This window comes from Paroedura picta, chromosome 7 (assembly GCF_049243985.1).
Source record: "Paroedura picta isolate Pp20150507F chromosome 7, Ppicta_v3.0, whole genome shotgun sequence".
Classification (NCBI taxonomy): Eukaryota; Metazoa; Chordata; class Lepidosauria; order Squamata; family Gekkonidae; genus Paroedura; species Paroedura picta.
The window spans coordinates 87,581,516-87,604,568 of NC_135375.1; the positions used below are offsets into that span (position 1 = coordinate 87,581,516).

Below are 23,053 nucleotides of genomic sequence, written 5' to 3' on the forward strand. Positions count from 1 at the left end.
TAGCTTGTCTTGCCTTCAGAAGATGAGCACTGCAGATTTTTAAAGATACTGTCATTCTGGAGATTTTTGTAGGGATCAAATTAAGGATCTTGGAAGCAATGTTTTAAAAGACGATACATAGTGGTTTGCTACCTTCCTGAAAGGATGTCCCTTTTACTTACGTTGATCAATTACCTTGATCAATTCCCCCAGCCCACTGTCATGGCTGTCCTGTACTAGACATAGGTTTATACTTTTCAATATGATTTTCTGATACAGTGACTTACGCATACTTCCTTCCTCTAGAATTGCAGTGCCCTGCCTTCCAGAAACCAAAAGACGTGATTGTTCACCCACATGTTTGTGGGCTTGGGCCTTCCAAATATGGCACTGTGTGTAGGTTCGGTTGTCCCCAAGGATTCCTTTTGGCTGGAGTCAGAGAAGAATTGAGATGTTTAAACAGCAAGCAGTGGAGTGAAGATGTGCAGAAGGCTTTCTGTAAAGGTATGTATTTTGATGACAATTTTATCCTTTTAAAGAAGAAGAAGAACTAGGGGGAGAGTTTGACAGGTAAGGAATAAGTTACAAGTCTGAGACCAGAAGAAACCAAGATTGCTAAAAAGAGCCAATCAAATTGCATCATTAGTTAAGCAGTGGATACAGGACAACCGACATCAGCTGGACCTGAGTAAAGCTCCAACTTTTTTGGCCCCGGTTAAAATAAGATATGTTCTGGCCTCTGCCACCTATCCGTGTCAGTTGGTAAGAAAGAAACAAAGAAGGGCATTTACCCTTGCAAGATGCTCAGTCTTGCCCTCAGCTCTCATAGAGGGTCACTGTAAGAACATCCCCCTCACAGAGACAGTGCTTTTGTGGGAGTGGCTAAATTGAAACAAGAGAGCATGTGCTGTTCCACTGTCCTGCTTATGCAGACATTCGTGGCAATTTGATTGAGCCATTCATTAAAAAGTTTCCAGAATATCAGGATGTAGATTGAGCAAAGAGACTACTAAGTGATGACCACCCCCCCCCAGTGACAATTCAGCTAGTTAAGTTTTATGCCACTGCCATAAAAATCTGATGCTCTAAAGCAGGGGTGGGCAAACTGCAGCCCATGGGAATTGTAGTCCATAAACATCTGGAGGGCCGCAGTTTGCTTACCCCTGCTCTAAAGTAATATAGTTTTAGGTGGTATTTTATGATCTGTTTAAAATTGTATTATGTTTAATGAACATATTCTTTTGCTCTCTTATGTTTCTGCCTATATATAACTTGGTCTGAATGATTGTGATAAGGTTTGACTTGACTTGCAAAAAAGAGCCATTGCTAAGAAGTTGATATTGATATAACCTGCTTTCTTATTTAAGAAGGTTATTTAAAATAATGAAAATTACAACTAGCAAAATGGAAGTAAGCCTCATTGAATAAAATGGCACGTGTCCAAGCAGACCTGCCTATGATTACATCTGTTGGTGGCAGAAAGGCCAGCTGTACGATGTAACCAATTTTGACAGATTTGACTATGATTTTTAACTTGTACATCTAAAATGTATTATTGATTGATTACTGTTTGTGTATCCTTGCTGCTTTGTTGGCTGCATTGAGCCTAAGAAGACAAATGAGAATATAAATATTTTAAAGACATTTAAAAAGTGAATTTAAGATGGTATATTAAATTATATATAGGCATCTCTTTCATTATCTCATAAATAACAGGAAACATACAGATATTTTTATGTTGTTTTGTTAACTTGAAATATGTGTTTGGCATTTCAGAAACCTTTGTTCAGAAATGTAGGTTATGGGTGTGTGTGGGTTTTGGGAGCCAACTTGGTGTAGTGGTTAAGAGTGGCAGACTCTAATCTGGAGAGCCAGGTGTGATTCCCCTCTCACATGCAGCTAGCTGGGTGACTGTGGAATAGTCATAGTTCTGTTAGAGCTGTTCTCAAATAAGAGTTCTGTCAGAGCTCTCTCAGCCTCACCTACTTCACAGGGTATCTGTTGTGGGGAGAGAGGGATGGCAATTGTAAGCCGCTTTGAGATTCCTTCACGTCGTGAAAAGCAGGGTATAAAAAACAACTCTCCTTCATCGTTTTACATACTACAGACTAAAGGTAGTATTCCATTTGGATAAAAATAATACATTGCTGTTTTAGAAAGAAATAGCACCTTTGAACCTCATTTGGATAATTTTGTAAATGGAGATCCCTACGTGGCTAATGTATTTATTTTATGGTGCAGACATTGAAATACCAAAGATTAATTGCCCTGATGATATTGAAACTGCTACTCTTGAACACCAGAATTCTGCAAATATTAGCTGGGAGGTTCCATCTGCAAATGACAATTCCGGAGAGGAGGTAAGCAAAATTTGTATTATAATTTAATGTAAACCCTTTTTAAGGTAGATTAATTTCTATGATGTTAAATTGAAATGAAGTGTTTGGACAAAAAGTATTGCATTTCAGGGAAGCTGTATTACCCTTCTGTTCAGACTGTGGTTGCTTTGCAAATTGCAGACAGGACCATCAAATCTTGGGGGAAAGGCGGATGCTTGAAATTTGGCCATATTGCTTGGCTAGCTAAAGATTCAGTGGGTCTGTGCTTTAAACACGTTGTCATGACTTTCCTCCAGGGAAAATGACCTTGCAAAATAACTGGTTGTTTCTTTTGTTGTCTTAATCTTGTTGGGGTGGAAGTAAATTGCATGGTTTGGCTGTCCATGTCCTAGTTTTGCCCATTTTGTCTTTCTGCTTTACCCTGAATGCCAAGTATATTTATTGATATTGACTAAAGGTATGCAGTCTCACATGGCTACCTGGGGACTGTTACCCAGCAACTTGAGTTCTGAGTATGTGACATTATAACAAATAGCATTGACTGTATATGTGCCATGTCAGGGAGGGGATTGCATCCATGGAAAACAGCACATAAAGCCTAAGTAGTACGTCAACAGCTTCTTTATTAACACTACAGGGCTGTGATTCCATTCACTCAGCCACTGCTACAGAGCTGCAGTTCCCTCTTCCTCCATGGGTGACGCTCCAAGCATGCTGCAACTCTGGTTTTGAAGCCTCCCCATGTAGTTAGCCTCCTGCCTGGAGCCTCATTCCCAGTCTCTCTTGGCCTCACTCAGGACCTCTTATGCCTAAAGGCACACCCTTCCCACCCAGGGCCTCCGAGGCCATTATCCAGCCTCACCCTACTGAGTACATGTTGGGGCAGACAAGCCTGACCCTTGGCTTCCATTGACCTGGTCCTTCCCACCTTGTACTGAGGGTATATCTGGGCCACCATCACTGCAGTCCTTGTTTCACTGCCACACAGTCATATTAGGTGTTCACCCTAAACAAGCATTGAGAACAAGAATGTGAATGTTGATTGTATTTTACTGTAAAGTTCTCATGGCACCCCCACTAAGCATACAAAATCTCTTACAGACAGAGATTTTGTAAGCTATTGCGGATCCTTTTTGTTGAGAGTGTGAGATCCAAGTTTTAAAAATAAATAGATACATAAAATAAATACAGAACATTATTGTTGTTATTGCTATTTTTTTAATTGACCTTATCAAACTCATGCACTCAGCTTCTCCCATGAGTGTTCTTAAGCTTTTCATTGGCAGAATAATGCACAGATGGAAGCACATAAGAATATTTTTCTTTTGTTGAATAGAGCAATGCTCAATTTCAAGTGCATTCTGCTCAAGGAAGCAGCTCTAAAAGACTGTACAGGATTATTTTTTTTCTTTGAGCAGAAGGCTTCCTTTATAACAAAGGACAGAGCTGTGGACTTGCCTTTTTATCCATGCAAAGAGATCTAATGGGAAAGGTATCTGTGGCAGCTGTTTAGAAAGAGGTTATTGTAAATAAGCATCTAGTTTGGTAAATGTAACAGACCAGAATTTTGAATAAAATTTTATTTTTATTTAAAAGTTAGAAAAAAGAGAGAAAAATACAATACTGCTTATATATTTTTTAAAATACAGAATTTATATAGGAATAGCTGAGTCTCCAATTGAAAAGAAAATAAATCAAAACTAAATTCCAGTTTTACGTGAAGAAAAATCCTCCGCCAAGTGAATATATCAGTAATACCTGAAAGTGAACATTCAAGGGTCTAAAGCAGAGGTGGCCCAACGGTCGCTCTCCAGATGCCCATGGACTACAATTCCCATGAGCATGCGCTGGCAGGGGCTCATGGGAATTGTATTCCATGTATATCTGGGGAGCCACAGTTTGCTCACCCCTGGTCTGAAGTGTTATATGCTTTTACTGCCATATGTAACCACGCTGCTTCACTTAGCCATTCCATTGGACAAAACCTCCTTCGTTGAAATTGTGCATATTAATTCAGCTATGCAGTCTGAAAATTTAGGAATGCTGTGTGGTTTCCAATTCCTTAGCTATTTCTTTTAGCTATCAGAATTGTATCTGGCAATAGGGTCCTATGCAGTACTGTCAAACTTGCTCCTGAATTGAATATTTGCTGCCCCACGTGCATCTGAAAAGTCTGCTCTTGTTTCAGGTATCAGTTCAAGTTACTCCAGCATTTACACCGCCTTACGTTTTCCCAATTGGAGAAGTTGGTGTCACGTATACAGCAACAGACAAATCTGGAAACCAGGCAAGCTGTACGTTCAGCATCAGAGTAATTGGTAAGCAAAGTTCTATTCCTACAGATAAGTTATAGCTGTTCCAACAAGGCCTTTAGCAGCTCAGTTTTGATGGCCAAAGGACAGCATACATTTCTTAAAGGTTTTGCAAGACATGAAATGATTCTCAGGCTTGTACTTTGGTGAGTCCCAAGAGAAACAGTCCCACAGTTTAGGGACATTCTGTCTCTGCAGTAACGTCTCAAGTTGATGTCCTAGTAACCAGGCTGAAACACAAAGAACGTCCTGTAGTTTTTGTTTCTTTAAAAATAACCAACTTATGCTTTCTCCCATTCTGTTTCCCTCTGGGCTCATCTCCTACCTTCTTCCCCACCTTGCCATAATGAGAATTCTGTTTACTCTACTGGGTCAAAGCAGTAAAAGGCACTTTACAGTGGTAGAACACATATTTTATATGTATAAATGGCAGGGTTAATATATAATTTAGGACAGCAAGATTGGCAGACATACATATCTAAGACCTTGGAGAGCTACTGCTAGTCAGAGTACGTAGTACTAGTCTAGAGGGACCTGCGGACTGACTCACTAAAGCAAGATGAATGTATGAAAAGAAACTTTTGATTAAAATTATATTTTTTTAAAAAAGGAAACAAAACGTGTACTCTTAGTCCCTAGCACTGGGTTTATGGATCTAGCCTTCTATTTTAAGACGAACAAATGAATTTGGATTTCAGGTGACACAAGACTCTTGTTTTTGACACATCAGACTAACACAAATCCCTTTCTTTAGATGTTGGCCCCTTTCTAATGGAGATCACAGCAGTGTTGTCTTCTCCTCCCAAATTATGTGGATACTAGACATAGTGCTACAAGGGAAAACTGGGGCTTGGTGCTTAGGTTTTTGAGGATAAGGCCTGCAAGATAGCATGGGACATTAGAGGAGATGTGGTTTCTTGGGTATGTTGAGACCCAGATGGTATAAATGGGGAAGATTCTGGCAGTGTTCCAGCTACCAGCCCAGAATTCAAGTCCTCATCTGATCCTTGTCAAGTTCAAGCTTTTATTGAATGCATATGTCTGATGTTATAAAATCCCATCAGTGCTCTTTCACCTTCCTCCATAAACTTCGAGGAACTTCTGCCTGTGCATATATTCTTAAGACTTCCTGCTGTGGTCTGCATCATGTCTGGCCATTTGGCAGGGGAATGTCTGCTTTCGTTGAAGTTAAATTTTGTATTTATCAGGGGTAGTCAAACTGTGGCCCTCCAGATGTCCATGAACTACAATTCCCATGAGCCCCTGCCAACGAATGAAATTGTTGGGATTTTTTTTTTCTTGCGGTTCTCAAGTCCACAAGGAGTTTTATCTTTAACTTTTAACAACATTCCGGAGTTTGCTTTGACATGCATGTTTAAATTTGCTGCTGGCTTATGATGAAATTTCCTTTTGTTCTTCAAATCCTTTAGACCTGGAACCCCCAGTAATTGATAAGTGCAGATCTCCAGCTCCGATTCAGGTAGCTGAAAAGGAGTACAGAGTTATGTGGGATGAGCCACAGTTTTCTGATAACTCAGGTAAGTTACTTTGGCCAGAAATCAGTAACAATGGCAAAGGACAAAAAGGTCCCAGCAAATAATGAATATTTAGCCTCCTAGTGTCATTTTGATTATGTTTTGATGAACTGAGTTGAAGTAGCGGGCCTTTCTTGATGAAATATCATCATAGCATAAGCTAGAATAGAATTTCACTACATGGTAAATGATGTGGAATAAATGCTGCCCTTTGGCCTATAGCTATTGCACACATAGTAATAATAATTCGAAAAGAAACATCATCAGGATATTATAATTAGATAGTATGGCTTAGAAAAATTATACCCTGCATTCCAGTTATTAAAACCATGGTGACAATGGCTTTTCACAAGATAAAAACAATTAAAGGTTAAAACAATTTTAAAAAATAATTAAAAACAGTAATAGTCCAAAAACAATTTCTAAAACAGCCACTGACAAAAAATACAATTGATAATAGCAATCAGTAAACCATAGCAATTTTACACACGCATGCGCGCGCACACACACACTTTAGAACAGAGTGGACCAATAATCAAAAGGCCCTGGAATAGAAAAGCCTTGACCAGCTTCCAGAAAATGAATGGTAGAGTCTTCAGAGCACCTTCCTGGAAGCTAGATCCACTGAATAAGATTGAACTTACTTATGAATCGACCTAGTTAGATTGCTCTCTGAATGTGAGCAGGCAGGGTGAGGCTCATGGAGTAGAGAGATCCACAGTCTGGGAGGCACCATTTATCAAGCTCACCTTCATCATTGAAGGTTCATAGGAGAATAAGGTTGCCAAGCTGAATAACCTTGCTGCCGGTGGGAGGGTTGAGAGTGGGAACATTGTGTGTGTGTGGGGGGGGTGTCATCACTTGTAGCAGCAGCTGGCTTAATGGAATCAAAAGGAGCTCAGGGCAGGGAATCTCACCACCATGACCACCACCAGGGGCTTGGCAGTCCTACAGAGCACTGATTGGAGTTAGTGCTTTTATAGCCTGTTGTTAATGCTTGCTTATCGGCTGCCTTGGTCCCCAAGTCGTTTCATCCACCACATTGTTGTTGTGAACAAAAAGGGAATTAAAGGATTGAACATACCCTATCAAGGCATGAACCCAGAGAGCTTACTCCAGACAACTGTTGAGTTAGCCACAAAATGAAACCAGATCCACTGGAAAATTTTCACATGTTGTAAGGTCCCTGTATGAGTGTGTGCATGAGGTGCAGCAGTGATTTGCCATTGTGTTCTCCCTTCCAAGTATTGGCCCTGCTTAACTCCCAGGATCTAACAAGACTGGGCTAGACCATGCTGCCTCCTTTCCTATCCTTGTACAAGCAGAAGAGTGTGTGTGTGTGTGTGGGGGGGGGACTTTTGCTGGTCCCATGTGCTAAGTTAAACATAGCATATCTCAGTCTGTTTTTCCACTTGGACAAGACATTGTTTATGGGCACTATTAGATGGAAAGTGCTGTGTGTTGCAAAAGATCCTGTGCAAGCAGAATTGCATTTAGTCTGCTTATGCTTCTGCTCACCTATTGTCAGATCCAGGCCTGCCAGTTTGTGAGGCGCTTGGAGCCTGGTAGGGATGCAGCAGCAAGACTTATAGAATGATATAAATGTCATTTGGCTCACTATTTTTGTTGGTGGACTTTTCTAGGAGATGTCTTAACAGTAACTAAAAGTCACTCACCTGGAGACCTCTTTCCCAAAGGAGAGACATTGGTTCAGTATACTGCCACAGATTCATCAGGCAATAATAGAACATGCGAGATCCACATAGTCATCAGAGGTTTGTTCGGCTGTTGCTTGTATTTAAACTGATTTGTGTGTGTTGAGAATTAAAAGGCAACAAAGAGTTGGCTCTAATCTTGTATATAAGAAGAAAGCCTGAGGACCATTTCTGATCACTCCACTCATGAGGAGCAGGTCATAAAATATAAACAGGCAGCTTGGTTTGTGTGAGTCTTTAAATATTTGACCCCCTCTCCGCCAGCCTGAGTGGAGAAGATTAGGGAAATAACTAACATTTTTGGAGGTCTACTATTTTACTACATCTCTGCCTTATTTAAACTGAGGCTGTATCCCTATCTCATTCCAATATTTTTTCCCCTTTCTCAGGTTCTCCTTGTGAAATTCCCTTTACCCCAGTGAACGGTGATTTTATATGCAGAGAAGATGAGATAGGTGTTAACTGCACACTGCATTGCATGGATGGATATGACTTCACTGTGGGGTCAGAGGGAAACTATTATTGTGCCTACACGGATGGCATCTGGATTCCACCTTATTCTGCTGAGTGGCCTGACTGTTCTTGTAAGGTTTATTAATTGCCTGGTTTTTCGAGTATTGGGTATGTTGTTTTTCTACTCAGCAATAGGAACTATCCAAGAATTGGACATTATAGTAATCGCCTTTGGTCTCTGGCAGTGAAAAATGTGAATCAGAGGCTACTCTAATTATCTAGAAGCATCTAGAAAATTCAGGGAGGGAAAGAAATGCAGATTGTTTTGTATTATTTAGCGTTGTACAATTGTCTAGTTACCTTGTTTTGCACAGACCCTCTTTCTAAAATTGACCCCTGTAATAGATGTCCTATGCATTAAGTCATCTCATGCAACAATGAGCCATATAGACCAGGCAAACTACTGCAAGCCTTTACTGGATAGGTGTGCGGTGACTGAAACAATCACTGGATCAGAAAGGCTCAAGGCTAGATACAAAGGCCTCAACGTACAGAGTAACCACACATGCAGTGATCTAATATGGCATGTGTCCCATGCACCCTTCTTCCCTTGTGTGCCTCTAAAGAGGTTATTGTAGTTTTAATTTTCAGATCTTATGTGATTGTACTAACTGCTTGTACCATCAGTCCTAAAAAAAAGAAAAAAGGAAAAAACTACTGGATCCTGTTTCACACAAAACCTGTTCTGCTTCAGACCAACTTGTCTACCTACTAGGGGAAATGGGTTCTAGCTGATTGCAGCTCTTGTGCTTATGCCAATGGCTCTTGGTTACTAATGTAAGTTACTAATAAATATGAATCAAACTAACATGCTCTTCTACAGCAGTTCTGTTGTAATGTTCCCCCCACGTTTTTCAGTGAATCGTTTGGCAAATCATGGTTTCAAATCCTTTGAGATGCTGTATAAAGCAACGCGATGTGACGACAGCAACCTTCTTAAAAATTTTGCGGATGCGTTTCAGAGTGCGCTTGGTAAAATGGTGGGTTAGTAATACTTTCTTTTTTAAAATCCTCATTTATTAAAAGTGAGCCGCGCTTCTCTTCAAAATGTTAAACCTCGCAGTATGCCCTGTTGAGAAAGAATCCTTCATCTTCAGATGCATAGTTTTTCTTGGATAGCCCAAATGCAGACATTTGTTTAATTATTGTTAAGAGTTTATACTGTGTGGGTAAAGATATAGTTAAATCAAGTCTGTTTACTCCCCTTTGTGTTATGAAGGCTGTTGGCTAACAGACTGGATTTATTTTTGATTTGAAGTAGAAAATTAAATACAATAATTAAAGTTAGGGGAATGTTTAGTTTGGGTAGAGTTACCTTTTTGGTTTCTGTCTTTGTCTGAAGAAAATGTCCTCTTTGGGATTTGGAAGGTTAGGAATGTTTCTAGTTAGTAGCAATTACCACATCCGAAATAGTAGGGATTTAAAATGAGATTTATCATAGTGATCACTTGTTTGATTTAGTCTCTTATTTAGCTTCTCAAAAGAGCCTCTTGTGGCGCAGAGTGGTAAGGCAGCAGACATGCAGTCTGAAGCTCTGCCCATGAGGATGGGAGTTTGATCCCAGCAGCCGGCTCAAGGTTGACTCAGCCTTCCATCCTTCCGAGGTCGGTAAAATGAGTACCCAGCTTGCTGGGGGATAAACGGTAATGACTGGGGAAGGCACTGGCAAACCACCCCGTATTGAGTCTGCCATGAAAACGCTGGAGGGCGTCACCCCAAGGGTGAGACATGACCCAGTTCTTGCACAGGGGATACCTTTACCTTTTACCTTAGCTTCTCAAAATATGGCAATCTGAAATTTGGGGATATGTCCAAATCCTTGACCTGGATAGGCAAGGCTAGTCTGATCTCAACAGATTTCTGAAGCTAAGCAGGGTCAGCCCTGTTTAATATTTGGAAGGGAGAGCACCAAAGAAGTCCAGGGCAGCAACACTGAGGCAATTTTGGTCCTGGTCCACCCTGGTCCACCTGCAGGCAATAGTGAACCACCTCTGAACATCTCTTACCTTGAAAACCCTATGAGGTAGTCGTAAATCAGCTGTGAATTTATGGCACTTTCCACTTCCATCTGTCTAAAGGAGTTTGGAGGCTAATGTGATGATTGTATGACTTCATGTTTGTTTTGCTACTGTAATTTTTGCTTTGTAGGTTCCGACATTTTGCAATGATGTTGATGACATTGACTGCAGGCTGGAGGAATTGCCAAAGAAACACTGCCTGGAATACAATTATGACTATGAAAATGGCTTTGCTATAGGTATATTAATTCTCTTGTTGCTCATTAGCTCAAACATGTCATGTGCACCAAGGGATCTTACAGGCTATCCCTGAATGTGTGAATGTAGTAAGCTGTCTTATACTGAATCAGACCATTGATTCATTTTGCCAGACTATGCAAATACATAGGTTGGATCCAGACTACATTTTCTGCTTATGGTAGGCACTTAATGTCTGTGGATGTCTGTGGACTGCTTTAGTATGCTTAGGGCTAATCCTGCGTTGAGCAGGGGGTTGGACTAGATGGCCTGTATGGCCCCTTCCAACTCTATGATTCTATGATTGGAACTTTTCTGTCTCACCGTCTCCCATTGCAGACCATGAGTCACCCTGGTAAGCTACTTGTGGAGAATATAGGACCCTCAGAAATGGTAAAGGGAAAATCAAGGGTCTGCAACAGGCAGTGAAAACTGACAGAAATTGTCTTTCCCATTGGTGAAAAACTCAGTCGGGATCCAGCCCTATGTTTAGAACTCTGTGGGGGAGGTGACTTTGATTTGGGGCATGGTTTGGAGGGGGGGGCCCATTTCACCACTCCCAATTTCCACTTCCACTTTCTTTTTCTCCTTTTTTAAAGACTTGGAGGTTTGTTACATTCACTTGTTGGTAACAGCTAGTCTCCTAGTGCGCTTAATTTTGTACTAGATTGTTTCATGACTTTGCATATATTTTACATACATGCAATCCAGAGAAATGTGAATTCAGGTCTACCAGTACACATGGCAAGATCTTTTCCTTATTTCTTTTAATATTCAATACTTGACACATTTGCTGGCAGACTTGGAAGCTTTCTGTTTATATTACTTGCAGCGCTTCCCTCTCCATTTCTGTTGCCTCTCAGGTGCTGGTGGCTGGGGAGCTGCAAATCGGCTGGATTATTCCTATGACGATTTCCTTGAAGCCTCACCTGAAGAAGAACTAGCAAAGCCATCATCTGAGTCTGTGGACATTGTACACTCCCGGGTCAAAAGGCACAAAAAAATTAGCCTACCCATGTCAGACCACAAAATAAAATTAATTTTTAACATTACAGGTAAGGCATATCTATCCACCTTTTTTTGGTTTAAGTTTGCATTTCATTACCTAAGTAAAATAATACTATAAGAAAAAAACTAATATAGATGTATATTTGGAATGGTTATTGAAACAGCGTTTGTTTTGCAGAAGCATTGTCCACTGATTCAGTATCGCGGTGTTTTTACATTTTCCCTGTCTGCCCTAATAGAACATAATGGCAAAAACCCTGTAATGTCTTTGTGTATATGTGTGTGGTTTCTTTGTTTTTCCTAATCCTAGCTAGTGTACCATTGCCTGATGAAAGAAATGATACACTGGAATTGGAGAACCAGCAACGCCTTCTAAAAACGCTAGAGACTATTACAAACAGGCTGAAAAGGACTCTCAATAAGGATCCAATGTATTCTTTTCAGTTTTCTTCTGAACTGCTTGTAGCTGACACCAACTCACTGGAAGCTGAAAAGGCCTTCCTATTTTGCAGGCCAGGCTCTGTATTAAGAGGTCGAATGTGTGGTAAGCATAATGTCTAACTCTAGCCCATATTTAGTCATCACCTCCTCTGAAATATGCTCCCACTTACTGTAGAGTCTGCATGTCTCCACGTGAGAAGCAACACCCATATGGAAGTACCCTCAGGGCCATATTATGCAATACAGTATCCCTGAGTGTTCCATGAGAGCGTGGCAGCATTTAAGAGATTGTTTCTCAACTTTTCAGAGGCCTGATCTTGCTGGGGGTTGCAATTTGAGGAGGGTGAGGGGTTCCCATCTCTCCCACACTGTTTTCAAGAGCTGAAATGGCCACTGATGTGTCTTGGGGTGGGGAGAAGCCCCTGTTATCACTCCATGCTGTGGTCCCTGCAGAACTGGTCCACTGGAACATTTTGAATTTAAAAAAAACTCTAAAATAATGACAGGTCCGTCAGCATACTTGATGGATGTAGTATCATCTGATGTGACCTTTTCCTATCTGAGGCCTGTGCTGGGCTATTCAGGCTCTGTGGTGCTGCCAAGGAAATTACCTTGGGCTTCCCCCTTTCCCCAGAACATCTTGTGACTGCCTCCCTGCTGGAGTATCTTCTGGAGCAGGTGAATCCATGGGTGGAGCAACCATCTCCCTTTGAAAGGTTGCCATAGATCAGCTGTGAGTTGATGACACTTTCCACCAAGCAGATGAGCTTAGAATGATGTATCTCTTCTTAGGATTGCCCAGGAACTGCCTGCAACATTCTCAGTCTTCTAGTGCAGGGGTTCTGCCGGCAGAGGCTCATGGTAATTGTAGCTCATGAACATCTGGAGAGCCCCAGTTTGGCCACCCCTGTTCTAGAGCATATTTAGTCCTCATCATGCTTTTTTGTGGGGGTTGGGTTTCTCTGCGGATTAAGTTATGAAGAAATGTTTTCATACCTGGGAAGTCCGCAGAGTTTGTTGAGAGTTCTACTTTATCTGTGCCTTTGTTGTGAATAGCATGGGGATCAGCCACTATTAGATACAATTATGAAGAAGAAGCAGAAGAAGAAGAAGAAGAGTTGGTTCTTTTATGCTGCTTTTCTCTACCTGAAGGAGTATCAAAGCGGCTTCCATTCACCTTCCCTTTCCTCTCCCCACAACAGACACCCTGTGAGATGGGTGAGACTGAGAGAGCCTTGATATTACTGCTCTTTCAGAACTGTTTTATCAGTGCTGCAGTGAGCCCAAGCTCACCCAGCTGGCTGCATGTGGGGTAGTGCGGAATTGAACCTGGTAAACCAGATCAGAAGTCTGCACTCCTAACCACTACACCAAACTACATGATAGGCTTCTGTGTTTTGTGTAGAAGAGCATTCAGTGTGAGCCTCTGTTTGCAATCTAACATGGTACAGACCAAGCATGTTTCTTTAAAAAATGCACTTTACATACGGTTTGTGAGACCTGGACTCATTAAATGGTTTGTTTTATAGCTAACCTTGTAATTTCATATTCCGTTTTGGTTAAATTACAGTTAATTGCCCTTTGGGTACTTATTACTCTCTGGAACATCATGCATGTGAAAGTTGCTGGCTTGGATCTTACCAGGATGAGGAAGGGCAGCTAGAATGTAAAAATTGTCCATCTGGTAGCAACACTGAATTCCTGCATTCCAGGAGTGTATCAGAATGTAAAGGTAAGAGATTAACCATTACAGACTTTTAAAATTGGTTTACATCGGCATTATTTTCATTGAAAATGCTTCTAAATGTCTAAGTAATAATAAACAAAAAGGATCAACATTTAGAAGTATTTTAAGTGCCCACATTCAAATAATTTGAATACTGCCTCAGTGGTTGGAAGGACAGATAACAAAAATTTAAAATAAATAGATCTCATATCCATATTCAGAACCGTGAGAGTAAAAACTGTATTTTATGTTGTTACTTTAGAAATGTGCAGTAATGGTGCATAGTGGACAACAGAAACTTACAAGCTTTCTTCGCATCATGTTGGGAGTGCATTATTTGCTGAAATTCTTTTATGAAAGTAACAACTCAGTTCACTTATAAAATGGCAGAGAGATTCACAAAATCCATAACAGAAGACATTCTCAAGATGTTCGGCTATAGTGGATCATTGTATTTTTGGAAATCTAATTTCCCAAAGGAAATACAACCCTATCTTCCACACAACTGTACATCCATGGGAGGAGAGCATGCTGTGTCCAGCCCTAGAACATGCCTTACAGTCACCTTCCTTACAACCCTACAACCCCCACCCCACCCCCATTTTCTGCCATCGTTTCTTTCCTAATTTGTTGGACATGGCGGGTACATCTGCAACATGGAAAAAAGGAATGGGGAAAAACTGCGAAGACTAGAGGGTGACCCTTTCTGTAGGTTGCCCTGGCCTCGACCATACCTCAGTAACAGCTCAGTCAGGGCCCTAGTATCTGGCAGCAGCTCATTCCACCAAATTGGAGACAGGGCCAAAAAGGCCCTGACTCTGGTCAAGACCAGGCAGATGTCTTTCGGGCCAGGGACTACCGTTCAGTTTGCACTAGATGACTGCAGGACTCTTGGGGGAAATATTTAAACTTTAAGTGGCTCATGAACGGATACATACTGACTTAGTTTGTGGTTTGGTTCTTTGCTCAACCACCAACCACGAACTGAACCACAAAAATGCAGTCCATGTTCATTCCATTTATTATAAAAAGATGAGGGATATACATATGTTCACTGTAAAGTGTGAGCAGAGCTTGTCCTGGGAAGGAGGTCTGCATGTTCTGGCCAGGAGCTCACTGAGACCGGTCTGCCTGCTCTTCCACCACTTGCTCTCAGTCTGCGAAGGAGCCAGGAGTGGATCCTCACGTGGTGAATTGGCAGCCACAGTTCACGAAGGATGCTGGTTAATACAGCTTTACTAGTATCACTAAATACTATGTATCTTCTAATTTGTTAGATGTGTCAACGGCCCTTGTGCAAGCAAAGGTGGGATATAAATTTTGTAAAATAAGTATAATCATACAGGACAAAATTCTTGATTCAGTTGTTACAGTTTTATTAAGAAGTTGCAGTATTTTTAACAGTTCAACTGGTTTGCATGTACATCTGTTCTTAACAGGTGAAATAGTCCCCAAACCCACCTGTTTTCCTCAGCTGTTTATCCAATCTGTAATCAGTTTTATCTGTCAAGTCACCACCAACTACAAATATAGTTTATGACCAATCATCAAATGTGCTTCTTTATTCTGTCAGCTCCAAGAAATTTAGGACACTAAATGTGTTTGTGCATCTCCCCCCCCCCACCCCTTGTCACCTCCCAATAACCCTGTGAGGTAGGTTAGGCCTGGGGGGGGGGGGAGAGAGTGGCCAAAAGTTATCCCCAGTTATCCTAATTGGAGGTATCCCTTTCTAAGCCTACTGACTTCACTGGACTTAGAAAACTGTAACTCTTAGAAAACTGTAAATTCAGGTACTGTGGCTCTCTCATTTTGCAAGAGTTATTCTGTTTTTTTAGTGATTTTGCAGTATACATAGTTCCAATAAATCATTGTAGCAAAACACTAAGTTCTCAGACAGCATAAATACTGTTGTACTGGTGGCAGATGCTCTGTGCTATTCGTATTTTGGAAGGGTGTTTTTTTTTTTTTTTTGGTAAGCATGTCCTTTGGGCTTATAAATAGCCAGTTACACTTTGTCTCAGAGGTTATTCTGCATTGGCATATTGGGTTATTGGCTAGCCCTGATACATATTTGAAGCTAGATGTTGCTTAATTCTAACGTGTTGCTCTTATATAATTAGCTCAGTGCAAACCAGGAACCTATTCTCCAAATGGCCTTGAGATCTGTGAATCATGTCCTCTTGGCAAATATCAGCCTGCGACTGGATCTAAGCAGTGTATCTCTTGCCCAGACAACATGTCAACTGTGAAAAGGGGAGCTGTGGACATATCAGCATGTGGAGGTTTGTAACATCTAAATTCTGGGAAATGACTTGTTGCTAATTACCCTGCTGAATAGCCCTATTTTCCCACTGAACTATTTTTTAGTGCCTGTGTATCAAATCTTTCTGTCAAGTTTCTGAAGGCCTTAATTAGATTAAGCAGTAAACTTTGTAAAGCCTATGTTTAAACATGTGTGTAAAGAGCACCCGGCATCTGTTTTAACTGTGATTGAACCAGAATGCAGAATATCCTTCTCTTCTCCTGAGTTGCACTACAGTCTGGTTCATCAAAAGAGTTTCCAGCATTTTGTAAGAAGATTATTCAAAGTAGTGAGCAAAAACAAAGCGTGCAGCATAGCATTGAAACAGAGTTTTTGCTTTATACTTTGCAGTACCTTGTCCTGCAGGAGAATTCTCTCGCTCTGGTTTAATGCCCTGTCACCCCTGTCCCAGCGATTATTATCAACCCGATCCAGGGAAATCCTACTGCTTGTCTTGCCCATTCTATGGAACTACAACAGTGATAGGTGCCAACTCTATAGCGGACTGCTCAAGTAAGTTAAACAACTTTCTCTAAAGCTATGGGGGGAAAGTGACAAATGGGTGAATGTTGCAAGGTACTGAAGGAAACTGAAAGGCTGTCTCAACTAGCATTTACAGATATGCCCATTTTTAGGTAGAGATTGGCTTGTTTGCACAAGAGCAGAGGATCAAAGGACAAGAAGGGGAGGCTTCCTAGGTTCTGTGGCAGTTTTTACACGTGGGCAGGTAGTGGGCAGGTAGACAAGGAATGGAACAACAGAAATCTCAGGAAACGAAATAAATGACCTCCACCCGACCACATGGCTAAACACGGACTTTAATCTGCGTCATCCTTGCTCCTAGGTTCAGTTCAGACATTGTGCAAAAACATGATTTATTTTAAAGTATTTGTTTACCACCCTCCCCTCATGGGTCAGGGTGGTTTATAGAAAATTTGAAAAACAGAATGCATAAAACATAGCTCAGTAATAACAACAGGATAACAATAGCAATAACAGTAACATTTGGTGATAACAATTTTTTTTCTTAATTAAAACAGCAACATTAACAGTTAACTGGATCCCATAGGTTGGTCAGGTGGTTGCCCTTTTGTTTGCTCCAAGGGCACATCTATGTGAGGGGAGGTGTTTTCAGGGCCCAGTAGAACTTGTTGCTTCTGTTGGACCTCAACCAGATGCCTGGTGGAAGAGCTCCATTTTGCAGGCCCTGCAGAACTGTGGTAGCTCCAACAGGCACAAACGCGCATGTGTGGCAGGTCCACACATGTGCATTAGGTCTGCGCATGCGCGTTTGTGCTGACAGCGTGCCGACAGCCACGCTTCCCTCTTCCCCCCCCCCTCCCGCAGCAAGAAGCTTGCTGGGCTTCAGCGGCCGATTTGCTCGCGGCCTGGCGAACTTCTTGCTGCGGGGGGGGCGATGAGAGGGAGCCACAGCCTGCTGCTGACCAGGGGTTGAGGACCACTGCTTTAGACAATCCCACTAACCATTTTAAGTTTAAACCTCGGTTGTGCATGATGTCTGAACAGAAATCCTCTACGCAGCAGATATGCAGAGATATAAGCACTGTGATCCAAAGCACAGTGACATCTTTCTAAATCCATTGAAGTCAGTCGATTGGATAATGCTCCCATCCCACAAAGTCCAAATGCTTAGGATCTTGTGTGATAAGACTGCCACCTGTTTTCTTCCACGTTAACTGTTGCTCCTTTATTCCCCATTTTTCAGCTGCAGAAACACAATGCGCATTTGCTCTGGCATCCGTATTCAACAGTTTAGGCATTTCTAGATAAAATGTTTACTTGTCTCTGCAAGTGATTTTAACGTGTAAATCAGGGTGGGAAATCTCTGGTTTGTTTTAGTGGAAAGACTAGCTATCGGATGCTTATGTTGTGTTTTTTTCAGCTGCATATGTCATTGATTTAAAGCTATGTAGATCCTCACAAATGAAGTTGGATCCTCCCCCCCCCCCTTACTAAGGTATTGATTGCATCCCTGCCATCACTCTGAGGAACTTGTCAATAGAAATTTTTACAGCTGCTTTCATGTCAATCCCATTTAGGTTTTGGCTCAACTTTCTCTGTGGCAGAGGAGAGTGTCGTGATGCCAGTCTCTCCAGAAAATATCAGCAAAAAATATCAAGTCAGCAGTCAGGCAAGAATAACAATTTCCTAAAGTTAACACTAAAAATGAACATATTTTGTATAAACATTTACTATTTGTTGCCATCTTTAATCTACTTATTATTATGTAGTGTTTAAAGTGCTGAATTACAATCTGGAAGACCTGGACTAAAATCTTGGTTCAGCCCTACCATACAGGATTGTTGTAAGAATAAAATGGAGGATGGGAGGACAGTCTAAGCCTCTCTAATTCCCTATTGGGGTGAAAGACAGGGTATAATTTTAAAAAGTAAATTATAGAGCTGAGCCACTAGTGTCAAAAAGTGCGTTTCATCTGGGTAATTTTTAACATTATTCTTGGTGCATTTTTCGTTTTGTTGTCCTTGGCTGATTTTCCCCTCCTCTCATTCCGCGCACAGTGGTAAACGCACTTTCAATGTGCTTTTGTGGCTAGATTTTCCTGTGTGAAACGGGAAAATCTGCTTCTAAAGTGCCTTGAAAGTGCATTATCCAACTTGTGCAGAGCTAGAGAATTGTTTCTGTGTGGTTGCAGCCATCGTTGCGGAGAATGGTGGTGGAAGCAGTGCCCAAGATGTCCTTCTACAATCTCAGCTGCTGAGCTCTGCTTAGTTCAGGCTTGATGATGGCAAGCATGAGTTACTTGTTTCCCAGGACTGAGACATTTCATAGTGTTCATTTGTTAGTTTTTACGAAGGACCACGCACATCAATGGGACGGGATGAAATCATTTTTTTTTTAAGTTAACAGATGCACTTGGACTCGGAAAACTGTCAGATTGTAGAAAAAGAAAAGCGTTATTGTGCAATCCGCAAATGTTTTAACATTGGAACTGCGCCAGCATTGCTGAGACACGGCAAAGGAAGGTTTATAGAGCCACAGCTGAAAGATGTTCTTGTTTCCAAAGGCAGTTCCTGAAAGTAAAGAAATATGGTCCAAACCGCTCTTTTAGCAGCACATTGCAAAACCCAGTGTTGCAATAATTCAACAGGGCTGTTTTTGACCATAGGGCAAGTAGCTGGAACAGCGCCTATATTTCAAATGGCGGTATGTCTGAAGTATTATATACGCATACGCTTATTCTTGAAGGACTGCAGAAATGGGTGATCCAGTCTGCTTCTTGCTGCTGAATAGGTGTTTCTCTGTGGCTGCCTTTTTCTTTCTCTCTTACCCTTTGCATCATTTCCATTGGCAACAGGTGTTTCACGAGTGCTTCCTGGAACCGTGTCATAATGGTGGCACTTGCAAACAAGTTGGAAGTGGGTACATTTGCATATGCCCCCCTGGATATACAGGTAAACAACAATGTTGGAAAGCAGGCTTGAGATCCTTTTTAGAAAGTTTAAAAATATATAAACAGTGGCGTTTATAGACTAATTGTTCATTGATGAATATTAGAATATTAGAAAAAATCTACAAATACCATCATACGTTTCCATTAGGTATTAATGAGAATATTTCTCGTGTGTTTTTGCTCTCAGTAGTAGACAAAGCTTGCTAATTACAGAATTTTCACTCTGCTGCAAAACACATTTTCTTGTTCTATCTGGATTACCGCCCACCCCTTACTATTTATTCTTTTCCTTAATTATTCAAAGCACAAAGTGAACTCAGTGGGACATACTTATGAGTATATATCTTAGGATAGGATTGCACTGTTTCTCCCCCTGAAACTGTAGAACTGACTAATAGGTTCCACTTGTATCGGTGGGACATGGAGCCTAACCCTGTAGCGAGTTTATGCAGAAATTGATTGTACCAAACGCATTGGGACATATTCCACTTACAAGTGTGTAAGATTACAGCTTAGATACACATGTAGTTGATCATCACATTGCGTCTTATGGATTTTTCTACTGAGTCGGTGTGCCTGTCTGCACGTCTTTTAGCTGGTTCTTGTGATTTAATGTGGTATGTTATCGAAAGTATCTACCTCTAAGGAGCTGTGTTTTAGTAGAAAATATGATTATCTCATAGTATACCAGTCCAGGCAAATGATTATGGTAACCTTAACTTGAGTCAATGTTACATTTATTTGAAATTCTGCTTTGATATTCTTATATTTAGTAATTTTTTCTTTCTTTTGGAAATCCAAATATATTTTATCTTGTGCTGCAGGCTTAAAATGTGAAGTGGAAATTGATGAGTGCAAGTCTTCCCCCTGCCTCAACAAAGGGACTTGCAAGGATGGTGTTGCAGCCTTCACCTGCCAGTGCCAGCCAGGCTACGCAGGTGACAAGCCATGAAACAAGCATCAGCATAATTCTTTTTTTTTAAATAGCTTCGTTCATATTGGGTTCATCTTTGAACTGTTTTGCCTTACAGAAACTGAACTTTTTCAGTGTACTTAGGAGAAAACCTCTCATGTAGGGGTGGCCAAACTGTGGCTCTCCAGATGTCCATGGACTACAATTCCAGTGAGCCCCTGTCAGCTTTTCTGGGGCCGGGAACAACCAATAAGTGTTCACCCCCTCTCCGGAAAAAAAAACAGGGTTGTCTAGCCTGGACAACCTTCCAACCCCAAAGTGGTTATTGGCATTTCCCTGGGAATGGAATAATCTGCCTGAATTCACAGAGGTGGCTATCTAGCCTCTGCTTAAACATTTTACACGTAGATAAATACATGTTTCACCACTATTCACACAACATGACAACCACACGTGTTAGGAGGATGTAGAAGCAGTTGGTAGACTTTAGAATAAATTATTGTAACATCTGAGCATATACAGATAGGGATTTCTCTTTTCCTTCTCCGATTTAATTTGTTTTATTAAATCATTAAGAGGAAGAAATTGAAATACATTATCAAATGATTCTAAAAAGAAGTCCCAGTGTTCATGAAATTCTTCTGGTGGTCTTCTTCTAGTCACTCTCTTTTTCTTCTCAACACACTGGAAGGAATATAACAGGTGTAACACTTTTATATCCAAAGTTTTATGCCATAAAATAATGGTCATATAGGACCTACTGTGAAACCTGGGAACTTGTGGTGTGAGGGGGAAAAAAACATGAAGAAGCATTTGCTACATGGCAAGAGGACAATGAAACTAAGAATTTTATGCGTAATAAATATTATTTTCTGCTCTCCTGAAAATATAATACCATTAATAACCATCAGTGTTTGCAGGATTATGTTTTTCATGTGTGAGCTTGTATGTCTATTCATGCATATACTGTTAATATAGTCCCTATAACATTATTGTTTGAAGGTTTACTATGTGAAGATGATATAAACGAATGCACTTCAAACCCTTGTCTGAATGATGCTGTCTGTGTTGATGGTGTGAACGCTTTCCAGTGCATCTGTGCAGAAGGTTTCACAGGTTGGTACTTTGTTGTATTTTGCTTCAGTGGAGGTCAGCAGTTTTTGACTTTAAACAGGCTAGCAAGGGCCAATCTAGTGCCTGAAACCTAGAAACTGCTTTGTAATAACATCATATGACATTTTCAATGATTCAGTCAGAACCTGTTACGTTGTGGTTTTCTTTTCAGGTAGTCGCTGTGAAACAGAGATAAATGAATGTCTTTCAAGCCCTTGTTTAAACAAAGCCACCTGTGAAGATCAGATTGGAGGTTTCCGTTGTAAATGCCCTTCTGGTTTTATTGGTGTCCTGTGTGAAAAAAATGTTAATGAATGTCTCAGCAGGCCTTGTAAAAATGGAGCCACTTGCAAAGATGGTATCAACGGCTACAGGTAAAAAAAAAAATGGGAATTGACTGCACTTAATAAAATATATTCAGTGCTGTTCCTCCAAATATTTCTAACAAAATATGAGTGGGGAGTGACCTATTAAATAAATTTGGTTAAATTAAATTAAATTTAAATAATAATGTTCATTTCATCTTTGTCAAAGAATATCAGAACAGGCTTTGTGAAGGGAATATAATGTTGAACTTGCAGTTGCTTCCAAGAATTATGAAGCCCTAAATGGCTTAGAACTAGGACACTTGAAGAATTGTCTCCTCCATTGTGTGGAGGTCACACAAATGCACGAGACTTGTAAGGGCCCAATATGCATTAATTGTGGACCCAGTTCCTGAATACTATAGATATGAAATGGGCTGCAGAGAACAAATCAGGATCACACTGTCCACCTGGCAGCATAGGCCAAGTTTGAAATTCTCTTTCTTGTCCCCTGTGTCACTTAAACATATTGCTTGAACTTATAGTAATAATAGTATTTAATGGTTTGTTCAGCAGTAATGGAATTATACCTTTTTGCTCTCAGGTGTCAGTGTGTCACAGGATATACAGGGCCGCAATGTGAAGTGAACATCAATGAGTGTGAATCCAGTCCATGTGCAAACCAAGCAACATGTGTGGATGCCTTGAATTCGTTCATTTGTAAATGTCTTCCTGGCTTTACAGGCAGCAGGTGTGAAACAGGTACACAGGATCAAAGTACCAGCAAAAACAATGCTCAACAAAGTTTCTGAGAAATTGTTGTGCAGACTTGGACTGATACAAGCCAGCTTTCTGTGAATATAATAGATTTCATAACAGAATTATATTTTTGACCAAGTTATAGTCCTTCAATGTGGCATTTCAATTTCCTACCACTGTTTAAAGCATTCCCTTTTAATTGGCTTTGTAGAAGTCTGCAGCAACATCAACTCTGTAATAATAAAGGGCACCAGGATTTTTATAACTGAAAATATTCAGAGATTTTTGTGTAGTTTAACATAGGGACAAATTTGGTTCAGTCGTTCTTGTCCTCACAATATTGTATCAACACACTCTTGAAAAGAAAACACGGCTCATTCACAAATAGAGCTTTGTTATGCCTGT

At 40.7% G+C, this 23,053-nt stretch overlaps 1 protein-coding gene across 3 annotated transcripts in view; it reads left to right on the forward strand.

Moving 5' to 3' along the window:
* SVEP1 (sushi, von Willebrand factor type A, EGF and pentraxin domain containing 1) overlaps nt 1-23,053 on the forward strand; it is a 168,047-nt gene that overhangs the window by 91,557 nt on the left and 53,437 nt on the right. For all 3 annotated transcript variants that reach the window (XM_077345283.1, XM_077345284.1, XM_077345282.1), the window contains 19 exons: nt 286-483; nt 2,221-2,339; nt 4,507-4,636; nt 6,061-6,168; nt 7,809-7,940; nt 8,270-8,464; nt 9,252-9,373; nt 10,542-10,650; nt 11,512-11,703; nt 11,967-12,200; nt 13,668-13,829; nt 15,944-16,105; nt 16,477-16,638; nt 18,186-18,277; nt 19,463-19,559; nt 20,383-20,496; nt 21,474-21,587; nt 21,757-21,958; nt 22,494-22,651. In XM_077345283.1, the coding sequence (XP_077201398.1) occupies nt 286-483; nt 2,221-2,339; nt 4,507-4,636; nt 6,061-6,168; nt 7,809-7,940; nt 8,270-8,464; nt 9,252-9,373; nt 10,542-10,650; nt 11,512-11,703; nt 11,967-12,200; nt 13,668-13,829; nt 15,944-16,105; nt 16,477-16,638; nt 18,186-18,277; nt 19,463-19,559; nt 20,383-20,496; nt 21,474-21,587; nt 21,757-21,958; nt 22,494-22,651 (2,802 nt within the window). The remainder of the gene's footprint in view (nt 1-285; nt 484-2,220; nt 2,340-4,506; nt 4,637-6,060; nt 6,169-7,808; nt 7,941-8,269; nt 8,465-9,251; nt 9,374-10,541; nt 10,651-11,511; nt 11,704-11,966; nt 12,201-13,667; nt 13,830-15,943; nt 16,106-16,476; nt 16,639-18,185; nt 18,278-19,462; nt 19,560-20,382; nt 20,497-21,473; nt 21,588-21,756; nt 21,959-22,493; nt 22,652-23,053) is intronic.